The sequence below is a fragment of the Ranitomeya imitator genome, chromosome 9, assembly GCF_032444005.1.
Source record: "Ranitomeya imitator isolate aRanImi1 chromosome 9, aRanImi1.pri, whole genome shotgun sequence".
Taxonomy (NCBI): Eukaryota; Metazoa; Chordata; class Amphibia; order Anura; family Dendrobatidae; genus Ranitomeya; species Ranitomeya imitator.
The window spans coordinates 194,487-210,955 of NC_091290.1; the positions used below are offsets into that span (position 1 = coordinate 194,487).

At 46.1% G+C, this 16,469-nt stretch overlaps 1 protein-coding gene across 1 annotated transcript in view; it reads right to left on the reverse strand.

Annotated features, from left to right (window-relative positions):
- Positions 1 to 13,435, reverse strand: part of NCR3LG1 (natural killer cell cytotoxicity receptor 3 ligand 1) — a 127,642-nt gene extending 114,207 nt beyond the window's left edge. The window contains exon 1 of the mRNA XM_069739742.1: positions 13,314 to 13,435. Coding sequence (XP_069595843.1) covers positions 13,314 to 13,368 — 55 coding nt within the window. The 5' untranslated portion in view covers positions 13,369 to 13,435. The remainder of the gene's footprint in view (positions 1 to 13,313) is intronic.
- Between the last annotated feature and the right edge of the window lie 3,034 nt (positions 13,436 to 16,469).

Genomic DNA, 16,469 nt, shown 5'->3' on the forward strand with positions numbered 1-16,469 from the left:
CGTGGTTCAGTTTCTCCTTTTACCATTGGGAAAATAAAAAAATTGTTGCTAAAAGATAATTTTTGTGACTAAAAAGTTAAATGTTCATTTTTTCCTTCCATGTTGCTTCTGCTGCTGTGAAGCACCTGAAGGGTTAATAAACTTCTTGAATGTGGTTTTGAGTACCTTGAGGGGTGCAGTTTTTAGAATGGTGTCACTTTTGGGTATTTTCAGCCATATAGACCCCTCAAACTGACTTCAAATGTGAGGTGGTCCCTAAAAAAAATGGTTTTGTAAATTTCGTTGTAAAAATGACAAATCGCTGGTCAAATTTTAACCCTTATAACTTCCTAACAAAAAAAAATTTTGTTTCCAAAATTGTGCTGTTGTAAAGTAAACATGTGGGAAATGTTATTTATTAACTATTTTGTGTCACATATCTCTCTGGTTTAACAGAATAAAAATTCAAAATGTGAAAATTGCGAAATTTTCAAAATTTTCGCCAAATTTCCGTTTTTATCACAAATAAACGCAGAATTTATTGACCTAAATTTACCACTAACATGAAGCCCAATATGTCACGAAAAAACAATCTCAGAACCGCTAGGATCCGTTGAAGCGTTCCTGAGTTATTACCTCATAAAGGGACACTGGTCAGAATTGCAAAAAACGGCAAGGTCTTTAAGGTCAAAATAGGCTGGGTCATGAAGGGGTTAAGGGTCACCAATCTAACCCAAGAAGAGGTGTGAAACCGGCTAAATAAGATTAACCCCTTTCTGCCATCGGACAGAATAGTATGTCCGATGGCAGAACCCCCACTTTGATGCAGGCTCCGGCGGTGAGCCCGCATCAAAGCCGGGACATTTCAGCTGTTTTGAACATGTGACATGCTGACATGTGCCCGCAATAGGCGTGGGCGGAATCATGATCCGCCCGCACCTATTAACTAGTTAAATGTGGCTGTCAAACTCTGACAGCGGCATTTAACAAGTGCTTCCGGCCATCGCGCTCACCGCTGACCCCCATCACATGATCGGGGGTCATCGGTGCGTGAGCACGACAACCAGAGGTCTCCTGCAGACCTCTATGGTTGTTGATGCCAGATTGCTGTGAGCGCCCCCCTGTGATCGGGGCTCATAGCAATGATGTAATTCTACTACATGGGGGTGATCTGAGCTTCGCCTCTATGTAGCAGAGCCGGTCAGGCTATGCCAGCTCCTAGCATCCAATGGAAGCTATTGAAGCATGGCAAAAGTAAAAAATAAATGTTTTTAAAAATATGAAAAAATTAAAAATATATAAAAGTTTAAATCACCCCCCTTTCGCCCCATTCAAAATAAAACAAAAAAAAAAAATCAAACCTACACATATTTGGTATCGCCGCATTCAGAATCGCTTGATCTATCAATAAAAAAAAGGATTAACCTGATCGCTAAATGGAATAGCGAGAAAAAAATAAAAAACGCCAGAATTACGTTTTTTTGGTCGCGGCAACATTGCATTAAAATGCAATAACGGGCGATCAAAAGAACATATCTGCACCAAAATGATATACGGTAATTGAAACCGTCAGCTCAGCACGCAAAAAATAAGCCCTCACCCAATCCGAGATCACGAAAAATGGAGACGCTACGGGTATCGGAAAATGGTGCAATTTTTAATTTTTTTAGCAAAGTTTGGAATTTTTTTTACCACTTAGATAAAAAATAACCTTGACATATTTGGTGTCTATGAACATGTAGTGACCTGGACAATCACAATGGCAGGTCAGTTTTAGCATTTAGTGAACCTAGCAAAAAAGCCAAACAAAAAACAAGTGTGGGATTGCACTTTTTTGCAATTTCACCACACTTGGAATTTTTTTCCAATTTTCTAGTACACAACATGGTGAAACCAATGATGTCGTTCAAAAGTACAACTCGTCCGCAAAAAATAATCCCTCATATGGCCAAATTGACGGAAAAATAAAAAAGTTATGGCTCCGGGAAGGTGGGGAGTGAAAAAAGAAAACACAAAACCGAAAAAAACTGGGGGTTATGGGGTTAAAATAAATAAATCTCCGGGTCCGGATGGCATACACCCACAAGTACTAAGAAAACTAAGTAATGTGATAGACAAGCCATTATTTCTTATATTTAGGGACTATATAGTGATGGGTCTGTTCCGCAGGACTGGCGCATAGCAAATGTGGTACCAATATTCAAAAAGGGCTCTAAAAGTGAACCTGGAAATTATAAGCCAGTAAGGCTTCTTTCACACTTCCGTCTTTTTAGATCCGTCACAATGCGTCGTTTTGGGAAACAAACGCATCCTGCAAATGTGCCCGCAGGATGCGTTTTTTTCCCATAGACTTGTATTGCCGATGGATCACGACATATGGCCACACGTTGCGTCCATCGTGCACTGGATGCGTCGTGTTTTGGCGGACCGTCGTCACGAAAAAACGTTCAAGGGAACGTTTTTTTGTACGCCGCATCCTGCACTTTGGAATGCGCATGCCCGGGCGGAGATCTCTAGCTCCTTCCCGGGACTTTTGAATGGGCAGCGGATGTGTTGGAAAACTGCATCCGCTGCCCACGTTGTGCCGAATTTTAACAACATCCATCGGTACGTCGCGCTGACGCTTTGTAACGGCCCCGTGCAGACGGAAGTGTGAAAGAAGCCTAAGTCTAACCTCTATTTTTGGTAGAATATGTGAAGGGTTGCTGAAGGATGTTATTCTGGATTATCTCAATGAGAATAACTGTGTAACTCCATATCAGCATGGGTTTATGAGAAATTGCTCCTGTCAAACCAATCTAATCAGTTTTTATGAAGAAGTAAGCTATAGGCTGGACCACGGTGAGTCATTGGACGTGGTATATCTTGATTTTTCCGAAGCGTTTGATATCGTGCCGCACAAGAGGTTGGTACACAAAATGAGAATGCTTGGTCTGGGGGAAAATGTGTGTAAATGGGTAAGTAATTGGCTTAGTGATAGAAAGCAGAGGGTGGTTATAAATGGTATAGTCTCTAACTGGGTCGCTGTGACCAATGGGGACCGCAGGGGTCGGTGTTGGGACCTCTTCTCTTCAACATATTTATTAACGATCTGGTAGAAGGTTTACAAAGTAAAATATAAATATTTGCAGATGATACAAAACTACGTAAAGCAGTCAATACAAGAGAAGATAGTATTCTGCTACAGATGGATCTGGATAAGTTGGAAACTTGGGCTGAAAGGTGGCAGATGCGGTTTAACAATGATAAATGTAAGGTTATACACATGGGAAGAAGGAATCAATATCACCATTACACACTGAATGGGAAACCACTGGGTAAATCTGACAGGGAGAAGGACTTGGGGATCCTAGTTAATGATAAACTTACCTGGAGCAGCCAGTGCCAGGCAGCGGCTGCCAAGGCAAACAGGATCATAGGGTGCATTAAAAAAGGTCTGGATACACATGATGAGAGCATTATACTGCCTCTGTACAAATCCCTGGTTAGACCGCACATGGAGTACTGTGTCCAGTTTTGGGCACCGATGCTCAGGAAGGATATAATGGAACTAGAGCGAGTACAAAGGAGGGCAACAAAATTAATCAAGGGGATGGGTTACAATACCTGCAGAAATTAGCAAAATTAGGATTATTTAGTCTAGAAAAAAAACGACTAAGGGGCGATCTAATAACCATATATAAGTACATAAAGGGACAATACAAATATCTCTCCAAGGATCTGTTTATACCAAGGAAAGTGATGGTCACAAGGGGGCATTCTCTGCATTTGGAGAAGAAAAGGTTTTTCCACCAACATAGGATTCTTTACTGTTAGGGCAGTGAGAATCTGGAATTCCTTGCCTGAGGAGGTGGTGATGGCGAATTCAGTCGAGGAGTTCAACAGAGGCCCGGATATCTTCCTGGAGTGTAACAATATTACAGTTATTAGGCCATGTTCACACCATCCTTTTTTTCATGCGGAATCGCCGCGGGTCCGCAGCTGTTTTCCATGCAGGGTACATTACAATATACCCTATGGAAAACAGGAACTGCTGTGCCCACATTGCAGAAAATCGCGAAAAAAGCCGCACTGAATAGCCGCGGTAAAAAAGAAGTACCATGTCACTTCTTTTTGCGGAACTGCAGCGGTTCTGCACCCATAGACCTCCATTGTGAGGTCAAACCCGCAGTAAAACCCGCAGATGAAAAAAATATCTGCGGGTTTTCTGCGGTTTGTGGTGCAGAACCGCTGCAGTGTGGCTGCCCCCCCGTGCCCCAATCCCACCCCCCCATGCTCCGATGCCACCCCCCCATGCTCCGATGCCACCCCCCGTGCTCCGACGCCCCCCCCCCCCCCCGTGCCCTCATCTCCCCCCTTATACTTACCTGGCCTCCCGGTGTCCGTCCGGCCGTCTTCTCCCTGGGCGCCGCCATCTTGCAAAATGGCAGGCGCATGCGCAGTGCGCCCGCCGAATCTGCCGGCCGGCAGATTCATTACAAAGTGCATTTTGATCACTGAGATATAACCTATCTCAGTGATCAAAATAAAAAAAATAGTAAATGACCCCCCCCCCCCTTTGTCACCCCCATAGGTAGGGACAATAAAAAAATTAAGAATTTTTTTTTTTTCCACTAAGGTTAGAATAGGGTTAGGGGTAGGGTTAGGGTTAGGGGTAGGGTTAGGGTTAGGGGTAGGGTTAGGGGTAGGGTTAGGGGTAGGGGTTAGGGTATTTTCAGCCATTTTAACCCTAAAAAACTTCCTAGAAAACAAACAGACTCTGCATAGAAAACTGCATCAAAAAACGCACCAAAAAAGCACCAAAAAAAGGACCTGCGTTTTCTGCCAAGAGCTGCGGTTTTTAGTCCTGAAAAAAAAGGAGGGAAATCAGGAACGTGTGAACATAGCCTTAGGTTCTTTAGAAGGACATAGATCTGGGGATTTATTCTGACGGAATATAGGCTGAACTGGGTGGACAAATATCTGTTTTCGGCTTTGCTAACTATGTTACTATGTATGTTACATAGTGTCATATGGACCCTGCACTGAGCCCCTTAGGCTTGGATTAGTCATGGATCCGGCATTCTCAGCTATAAATCCGTTATATGATGAAACAGAATATAAATTCATTGTAATATTAAGAATTCTCAGATGAACATTGAGGCTTTGAGTCAAGCTTTTTATATTTCTATGATCTCCCTGCAGGGGGTGACACAGAGGTGGTAACCTGCGCCGAACAAGAAGCGCTGCAGCCGACACCAACTGTCCTTATATCAGTGTAATGTCGGGAAAAAAGACCAACAACAACCCACCGCCGGCAATCAGTGTAATCACCAGTGATATCAGCAGTAATAACCCGGTACTGACACTAACCTGAAGTCACCAGTAATGACACAACACTGACACTAACCTGAGGTCACCAGTAATGATCCGGCACTGACACTAACCTGAGGTCACCAGTAATGACCCGGCACTGAGACTAACTTGAAGTCACCAGTAATGAACCGGCACTGACACTAACCTGAGGTCACCATTAATGACCCGACACTGACACTTACCAGAGTTTACCAGTAATAACACAACACTGACACTAACCTGAGGTTAGTTGGGTCAGGATTCACACCGTGACCGTCACCCCTACGTCACGGATTGAGGTGACTTTAGGCCAACAGACGGCTATCACATGTGCAGGGGGGCTTATCTTAGTTATCCCTCCACTCCACGATGTGATGAGAAAACACACACAAGGCTATTGACCTCTTAGTTTACAGCAGGGGCTTATTCTAGGTATCCCACTGCTTTCAATATACCACAAACTGCAGGGATTTATGTATATCCCGCTTACAGTTCCACTTAACACTTGCAGCTCTCTGGCGCCCCCCTTACTCTCAGGTCAGATTAGGTACTGCACCTAGGGTAATTAGTCGCCAGAAAGGCTGCCTGCTATGTACTGGCTATTGGGCACGCTGCAGCGAGGCGATAAACTACTCCCACTCAGGCAGGAACAATAATTAGCAACGCCACAGTCGCTTCAGCATAACCCAAAAGTCTGCACGGTATCACTGCCACCAGCTTCGATTAAACGGGTCCGAAGCTAACCCAACACAGTAGCGTAATTCTCTTCCAGAGACAGGGTGCGTTTAGAGCATGGAGAATGAACTAACATATAATATTATATCCCATAAAAAATTAGGCAGTGCTTTATCAAAAATATTTTATAAAGATGTTATAAATGAGACAATTGCAAATATGTACAAGGGTAATTATAACATAAAGGGAATAAATGAGAAAAAGCAACACTCACATGTTCAAAGCATGACAGGCAACCAGGCTAGGGCAGTTTTCCATACGTCCCAACTCATGGGATGTACTCAGCTCTTCCAGGAAAATAGGACAAGAAAGAAGCTGGGGATGTGTGCAGACAGTTATAGCTTAAGCCTGTAACATCCCAGAAAGGGGTTGGATCACCTCGTCCCTCCTACCTCTTCAGTTTACTGATTTTACCCTAACCTATATCTAATTTCTATAATTCTGCTACAAAACATCTCATAGTCCTAACAAATCCATCATTCATCTCGGATTAACGTGAGCATTCTAATGAGATCAAATATGTCCTATCTGGGATACATATTTACAGAGAAAACCCTACTTCTTTACCAGACGGAGTTAGAAGCCCGTGTTTCGGGGAATGGGTAGGTACACCGAGTGAGAATAATAATATATATTTTCGTATGTCTAGCTTAAATCGTTTGCCTAATATCTAACAAAAACTAAACAAAGAATCTCTCATGGATCCTCGAAGTTTCTACTTCACTTATAGCTGAACAAGAGCTTAAACAGGAAATGGCGGTTGTAAATACTTTTGGCTCTCCTAACCCCCACACTCTCTGAGAAGGAAAGCCAGGAATTTGCAGTATCACTCCAAGAAGGGGGGCTTAGCCCACGCAGGCTAGCAAGAGAACTACTTATGATATTTCATACCATATCGTGACACCAGTAATGACCCGGCACTGACACTAACCTGAGGTCACCAGTAATGACCCGGCACTGTCACTAATCCGAGGTTACCAGTAATAACTCGGTACTGACACTTACCTGATGTCACCATTTATTACCCAGCACTGACACTAACCCGAAGTCACCAGTAATAACTCGGCACTGACATTAACCTGATGTCACCAGTAATGACCCGGCACTGACACTAACCTGATGTCACCAGTAATGACCCGGCACTGTCACTAACCTGAGGTCACCAGTAATAACCCGGCACTGACACTAACCTGAGGTCACCAGTAATGACCCGGCACTGACACTAACCTGAGGTCACCAGTAATGACCCGGCACTGTCACTAATCCGAGGTTACCAGTAATAACTCGGAACTGACACTTACCTGATGTCACCATTTATTACCCGGCACTGACACTAACCTGATGTCACCAGTAATGACCCAGCACTGACAGTAACCTGATGTCACCAGTAATGACCCGGCACTGTCACTAACCTGATGTCACCAGTAATGACCCAGCACTGATAGTAACCTGATGTCCCCAGTAATGACCCGGCACTGACAGTAACCTGAGGTCACCAGTAATGACCCGGCACTGACAGTAACCTGAGGTCACCAGTAATGACCCGACACTGACACTAACCCGAGGTCACCAGTAATAACTCGGCACTGACATTAACCTGATGTCACCAGTAATGACCCGGCACTGACACTAACCTGATGTCACCAGTAATGACCCGGCACTGTCACTAACCTGAGGTCACCAGTAATGACCCGGCACTGACACTAACCTGAGGTCACCAGTAATGACCCGGCACTGACACTAACCTGAGGTCACCAATAACGACCCGGCACTGACACTAACTTGAGGTCACCAGTAATGGCCCAGCACTGACACTAACATGAGGTCACCAGTAATGACCCGGCACTGACACTAACCGAAGGTCACCAGTAATGACCCAGCACTGACACTAAACTGAGGTCACCAGTAATGAACCAGCACTGACACTAGCCTGAGGTCACCAGTAATGACCCGGCACTGACACTAGCCTGAGGTCACCAGTAATGACCCAGCACTGACAGTAACCTGAGGTCACCAATAACGACCCGGCACTGACACTAACCTGAGGTCACCAGTAATGACCCGACACTGATAGTAACCTGAGGTCACCAGTAATGACCCGGCACTGACACTAACCTGAGGTCACCAATAATGACCCGGCACTGATAGTAACCTGAGGTCACCAGTAATGACCCGGCACTGACACTAACCTGATGTCACCAGTAATGACCCGGCACTGACACTAACCAGAGGTCACCAGTAATGACTCGGCACTGTCCCTAACCTGAGGTCACCAGTAATGACCCGGAACTGACAGTAACCTGAGGTCACCAGTAATGACCCGGCACTGACACTAACCTGAGGTCACCAGTAATGACCCAGCATAGACACTATCCTGAGGTCACCAGTAATGACCCGGCACAGACTCTAACCCGAGGTCACCAGTAATGACCCGCCACTGACACTAACCTGAGGTCACCAGTAATGACCCGCCACTGACACTAACCTGAGGTCACCAGTAATGACCCAGCATAGACACTATCCTGAGGTCACCAGTAATGACCCGGCACAAACACTAACCCGGGGTCACCAGTAATAACTCGGCACTGACACTAACCTGAGGTCACCAGTAATGACCCGACACTGACAGTAACCTGATGTCACCAGTAATGACCCGCCACTGACAGTAACCTGATGTCACCACACCAGTAATGACCCGGCACTGACAGTAACCTGAGGTCACCAGTAATGACCCGGCACTGACAGTAACCTGAGGTCACCAGTAATGACCCGGAACTGACAGTAACCTGAGGTCACCAGTAATGACCCGGCACTGACACTAACCTGAGGTCATCAGTAATGATCCGGCACTGACAGTAACCTGAAGTCACCAGTAATGACCCGACACTGACAGTAACCTGATGTCACCAGTAATGACCCGGCACTGACAGTAACCTGAGGTCACCAGTAATGACCCGACACTGACAGTAACCTGATGTCACCAGTAATGACCCGGCACTGACAGTAACTCGATGTCACCAGTAATGACCCGACACTGACACTAGTCCGAGGTTACCAGTAATGACCCGACACTGACACTAACCTGATGTCACCAGTAATGACCCAGCATAGACACTATCCTGAGGAAAACAAACAGACTCTGCATAGAAAACTGCATCAAAAAACGCACCAAAAAAGCACCAAAAAAAGGACCTGCGTTTTCTGCCAAGAGCTGCGGTTTTTAGTCCTGAAAAAAAAGGAGGGAAATCAGGAACGTGTGAACATAGCCTTAGGTTCTTTAGAAGGACATAGATCTGGGGATTTATTCTGACGGAATATAGGCTGAACTGGGTGGACAAATATCTGTTTTCGGCTTTGCTAACTATGTTACTATGTATGTTACATAGTGTCATATGGACCCTGCACTGAGCCCCTTAGGCTTGGATTAGTCATGGATCCGGCATTCTCAGCTATAAATCCGTTATATGATGAAACAGAATATAAATTCATTGTAATATTAAGAATTCTCAGATGAACATTGAGGCTTTGAGTCAAGCTTTTTATATTTCTATGATCTCCCTGCAGGGGGTGACACAGAGGTGGTAACCTGCGCCGAACAAGAAGCGCTGCAGCCGACACCAACTGTCCTTATATCAGTGTAATGTCGGGAAAAAAGACCAACAACAACCCACCGCCGGCAATCAGTGTAATCACCAGTGATATCAGCAGTAATAACCCGGTACTGACACTAACCTGAAGTCACCAGTAATGACACAACACTGACACTAACCTGAGGTCACCAGTAATGATCCGGCACTGACACTAACCTGAGGTCACCAGTAATGACCCGGCACTGAGACTAACTTGAAGTCACCAGTAATGAACCGGCACTGACACTAACCTGAGGTCACCATTAATGACCCGACACTGACACTTACCAGAGTTTACCAGTAATAACACAACACTGACACTAACCTGAGGTTAGTTGGGTCAGGATTCACACCGTGACCGTCACCCCTACGTCACGGATTGAGGTGACTTTAGGCCAACAGACGGCTATCACATGTGCAGGGGGGCTTATCTTAGTTATCCCTCCACTCCACGATGTGATGAGAAAACACACACAAGGCTATTGACCTCTTAGTTTACAGCAGGGGCTTATTCTAGGTATCCCACTGCTTTCAATATACCACAAACTGCAGGGATTTATGTATATCCCGCTTACAGTTCCACTTAACACTTGCAGCTCTCTGGCGCCCCCCTTACTCTCAGGTCAGATTAGGTACTGCACCTAGGGTAATTAGTCGCCAGAAAGGCTGCCTGCTATGTACTGGCTATTGGGCACGCTGCAGCGAGGCGATAAACTACTCCCACTCAGGCAGGAACAATAATTAGCAACGCCACAGTCGCTTCAGCATAACCCAAAAGTCTGCACGGTATCACTGCCACCAGCTTCGATTAAACGGTTACTGACAGTAACCTGAGGTCACCAGTAATGACCCGGCACTGACACTAACCTGAGGTCACCAGTAATGACCCAGCATAGACACTATCCTGAGGTCACCAGTAATGACCCGCCACTGACACTAACCTGAGGTCACCAGTAATGACCCGCCACTGACACTAACCTGAGGTCACCAGTAATGACCCAGCATAGACACTATCCTGAGGTCACCAGTAATGACCCGGCACAAACACTAACCCGGGGTCACCAGTAATAACTCGGCACTGACACTAACCTGAGGTCACCAGTAATGACCCAGCACTGACACTAACCTGAGGTCACCAGTAATGACCCAGCACTGACACTAAGCTGAGGTCACCAGTAATGACCCAGCATAGACACTAACCTGAGGTCACCAGTAATGAGCCGGCACTGACAGTAACCTGAGGTCACCAGTAATGACCCGACACTGACACTAGTCCGAGGTTACCAGTAATGACCCGACACTGATACTAACCTGAGGACACCAGTAATGACCCAGCATAGACACTATCCTGAGGTCACCAATAATGACCCGGCACAGACACTAACCCGAGGTCACCAGTAATGACCCGGCACTGACACTAACCTGAGGTCACCAGTAATGACCCGCCACTGACACTATCCTGAGGTCACCAGTAATGACCCGGCACAGACACTAACCCGGAGTCACCAGTAGTAACTCGGCACTGACACTAACCTGAGGTCACCAGTAATGACCCAGCACTGACACTAACCTGAGGTCACCAGTAATGACCCAGCATAGACACTATCCTGAGGTTACCAGTAATGAGCCGACACTGACAGTAACCTGAGGTCACTAGTAATGACCCGGCACAGACACTAACCTGAGGTCACCAGTAATGACCCAGCACTGACACTAACCTGAGGTCACCAGTAATGACCCGGCACCAGGGTCGGACTGGCCCACCGGAGAACCGGAGGTTTTTCCGGTGGGCCCAGGCACTGACACCTGCTGGCATATTGGCCAGCAGCTGCCTAGAGCCCCCACTGCTCCAGGGGCCCCCCAGCCAGTGGAGTGTCGCTAATAGCGGCACACCCAGCTGCTATGGGGCCCGAGTCAAGGGGGGCCCTTCTGGTGCCAGAGAGCAGCAGATGGACAGGAGCCTGTCCCCGCTGCTAAAGAGAAATGAATATTCACGCCTCCCCACGCCCCCATGGGCATGGAGAGGCATGAATACCATTTCACTTTAATGGCAGGCAGCGTTAGCCACAGGCTGAGGCTAACACTGCCCGCCGCTGCTGCTGAATGGGGGGCCCCCAGAGGTGGGCACCTAAAGGGCGGCGATCCTTGATTGCGATCCCGGGAGCTTGGGACCAGAGCAGAGCTGCCGGGATCCACGCCGTCCTCCTTCCTGCCCGGCACTTCCTGTCTGAATCAGCGCGGCTGGATGACGTCATCATTTAGCGCGGCTGTTTCAGACAGAAAGTTGCCGGGATGTGCTGCGGCTGCTGGGAACGTGCGGAGAGGTGAGTGGGTGATATGTGTGTGTGTGTCTCTGCCTCCATGTGTGCAGCTGTGTGTGTGTGGGGAGAGGCAATGATGATGGTGGTGGAGGCAATGATGATGATGGTGGTGGGGCAATGATGATGGTGGAGGGGCAATGATGATGGTGGTGGGGGCAATGGTGATGGAGGCAATGATGATGGTGGTGGGGCAATGATGATGATGATGGAGGCAATGATGATGATGGTGCTGGAAGCAATGATGATGATGCTGCTGGAGGCAATGATGATGGTGCTGGAGGCAATGATGATGGTGCTGGAGGCAATGATGATGGTGGTGGTGGGGGCAATGATGATGGTGGTGGTGGGGGCAATGATGATGGTGCTGGAGGCAATGATGATGGTGGTGGGGGCAATGATGATGGTGGTGGGAGCAATGATGATGGTGCTAGAGGCAATGATGATGGTGGTGGGGGCAATGATAATAGTGCTGGAGGCAATGATGATGGTGGTGGGGGCAATGATGATGGTGCTGGAGGCAATGATGATGATGATGATGGTGGTGGGGCAATGATGATGATGATGGTGGTGGGGGCAATGATGATGGTGGGGAAGAAAGCAATGATGTTGTGGTGTAAAGGAGAAAGATGTTAGTGGTGGAAAGGACAATGGTGGTGGGGAAGGAGGCAATGATGGAGGTGGTAATGAGTACAATGGTGGAGGGGGAGAAAAATGATGATGGTGGAGGGGGCTGCATTATACCCTCTCAGGGGGGCTGCATTATACCCTATGAGGGGGCTACATTATAATTCTGTGGGGGCTGCATTATTCTCTGAGGGGGCTACATCATACTATATGAGGGGAGCTGCATTATGCACTATGAGAGGATACAGAATATTCTATTGGGGGCTGCCTTATGAGGGGTTGGCATACTCTGAGGGGGCTACATTATATTCTGTGGAGGGGCTGCATTATATTATATGTGGGGGCTGCATTATTCTCTCAGGTGGCTACATCATACTATATGAGGGGGCCTGCATTATATTCCATGAGGGAGGCTACATTATATTCTATGAGGGATCTGCATTATACTCTATGGGGGGGGCTGCATTATTTTCTGTGGGAGGCTACATTATATTCTCTGAGGGGGCTACTTTATATTCTATGAGGGGGTTACCCCAACCCCTGCTACATAATTAAGACATGTACTACCTTATATTATGCCCTGATATTAGCGTGTTTTACCGCACAATTGATGGTCTTGAATGTATTTCTATGTAGCTACATAGTGGGCCCAAGGTGCTCCAGTCCGACACTGCCCGGTACTGACACTAACCTGCGGTCACCAGTGATATCAGCAGTATATAGAGGGGATTTTTGAGATCCTTCATTTCGTTCACAGCTCTGTGATCCGGAGAGCAGCAGATTCCTCCTTGTAATGGCCGCTGTGTAGTCGCCTCCCTCACATGCTGCAGTTTCAGTTTCACTTCTAAACACAAGAACAAGTCTGACACCTACTGATACCGATAACACACGCACACTGCTATATACCGACACTACACACACTGCTATATACTGACACTACACATGCCGCTATATACTGACACTACACACACCGCTATATACTGACACCACACACACTGCTATATACCGACACTACACACACTGCTATATACTGACACTACACACACTGCTATATACTGACACTACACACACTGCTATATACTGACACTACACATGCCGCTATATACTGACACTACACACGCCGCTATATACTGACACTACACACACTGCTATATACTGACACTACACACACTGCTATATACTGACACTACACACACTGCTATATACTGACACTACACACACTGCTATATACTGACACTACACACACTGCTATATACCGACACTACACACACTGCTATATACTGACACTACACATGCCGCTATATACTGACACTACACACACCGCTATATACTGACACCACACACACTGCTATATACCGACACTACACACACTGCTATATACTGACACTACACACACTGCTATATACTGACACTACACACACTGCTATATACTGACACTACACATGCCGCTATATACTGACACTACACACACCGCTATATACTGACACTACACACACTGCTATATACTGACACTACACACACTGCTATATACTGACACTACACACACTGCTATATACTGACACTACACACACTGCTATATACTGACACTACACATGCCGCTATATACTGACACTACACACACCGCTATATACTGACACTACACACACCGCTATATACTGACACTACACACACCGCTATATACTGACACTACACACACTGCTATATACTGACACTACACACACTGCTATATACTGACACTACACACACTGCTATATACTGACACTACACACCGCTATATACCGACACTACACACACTGCTATATACTGACACTACACACACCGCTATATACTGACACTACACACCGCTATATACCGACACTACACACACTGCTATATACTGACACTACACACACCGCTATATACTGACACTACACACCGCTATATACCGACACTACACACACTGCTATATACTGACACTACACACACCGCTATATACTGACACTACACACCGCTATATACCGACACTACACACACTGCTATATACTAACACTACACACACCGCTATATACTGACACTACACACTGCTATATACCGACACTACACACACTGCTATATACTGACACTACACATGCCGCTATATACTGACACTACACACACCGCTATATACTGACACCACACACACTGCTATATACCGACACTACACACACTGCTATATACTGACACTACACACACTGCTATATACTGACACTACACACACTGCTATATACTGACACTACACACGCCGCTATATACTGACACTACACACACCGCTATATACTGACACTACACACACTGCTATATACTGACACTACACACACTGCTATATACTGACACTACACACACTGCTATATACTGACACTACACACACTGCTATATACTGACACTACACACACTGCTATATACTGACACTACACACACTGCTATATACTGACACTACACACCGCTATATACCGACACTACACACACTGCTATATACTGACACTACACACACCGCTATATACTGACACTACACACCGCTATATACCGACACTACACACACTGCTATATACTGACACTACACACACCGCTATATACTGACACTACACACCGCTATATACCGACACTACACACACTGCTATATACCGACACTACACACACCGCTATATACTGACACTACACACCGCTATATACCGACACTACACACACTGCTATATACTGACACTACACACACTGCTATATACTGACACTACACACACCGCTATATACTGACACTACACACCACTATATACCGACACTACACACACTGCTATATACTGACACTACACATGCCGCTATATACTGACACTACACACACTGCTATATACTGACACTACACACACTGCTATATACTGACACTACACACACCGCTATATACTGACACTACACACCGCTATATACCGACACTACACACACTGCTATATACTGACACTACACACACCGCTATATACTGACACTACACACCGCTATATACCGACACTACACACACTGCTATATACTGACACTACACACACTGCTATATACTGACACTACACATGCCGCTATATACTGACACTACACACACTGCTATATACTGACACTACACACACTGCTATATACTGACACTACACATGCCGCTATATACTGACACTACACACACTGCTATATACCGACACTACACACACTGCTATATACTGACACTACACACACTGCTATATACTGACACTACACATGCCGTTATATACTGACACTACACACACTGCTATATACCGACACTACACATGCCGCTATATACTGACACTACACACACTGCTATATACTGACACTACACACACTGCTATATACTGACACCACACACACTGCTATATACCGACACTACACACACTGCTATATACCGACACTACACACACTGCTATATACTGACACCACACACACTGCTATATACCGACACTACACACACTGCTATATACTGACACTACACACACTGCTATATCTTGACACTACACACACTGCTATATACTGACACTACACATGCCGCTATATACTGACACTACACACACTGCTATATACTGACACTACACACACTACTATATACTGACACTACACATGCCGATATATACCGACACTACACACACTGCTATATACTGACACTACACACACTGCTATATACTGACACTACACACACCGCTATATACTGACACTACACACCGCTATATACCGACACTACACACACTGCTATATACTGACACTACACATGCCGCTATATACTGACACTACACACACTGCTATATACTGACACTACACACACCGCTATATACTGACACTACACACACCG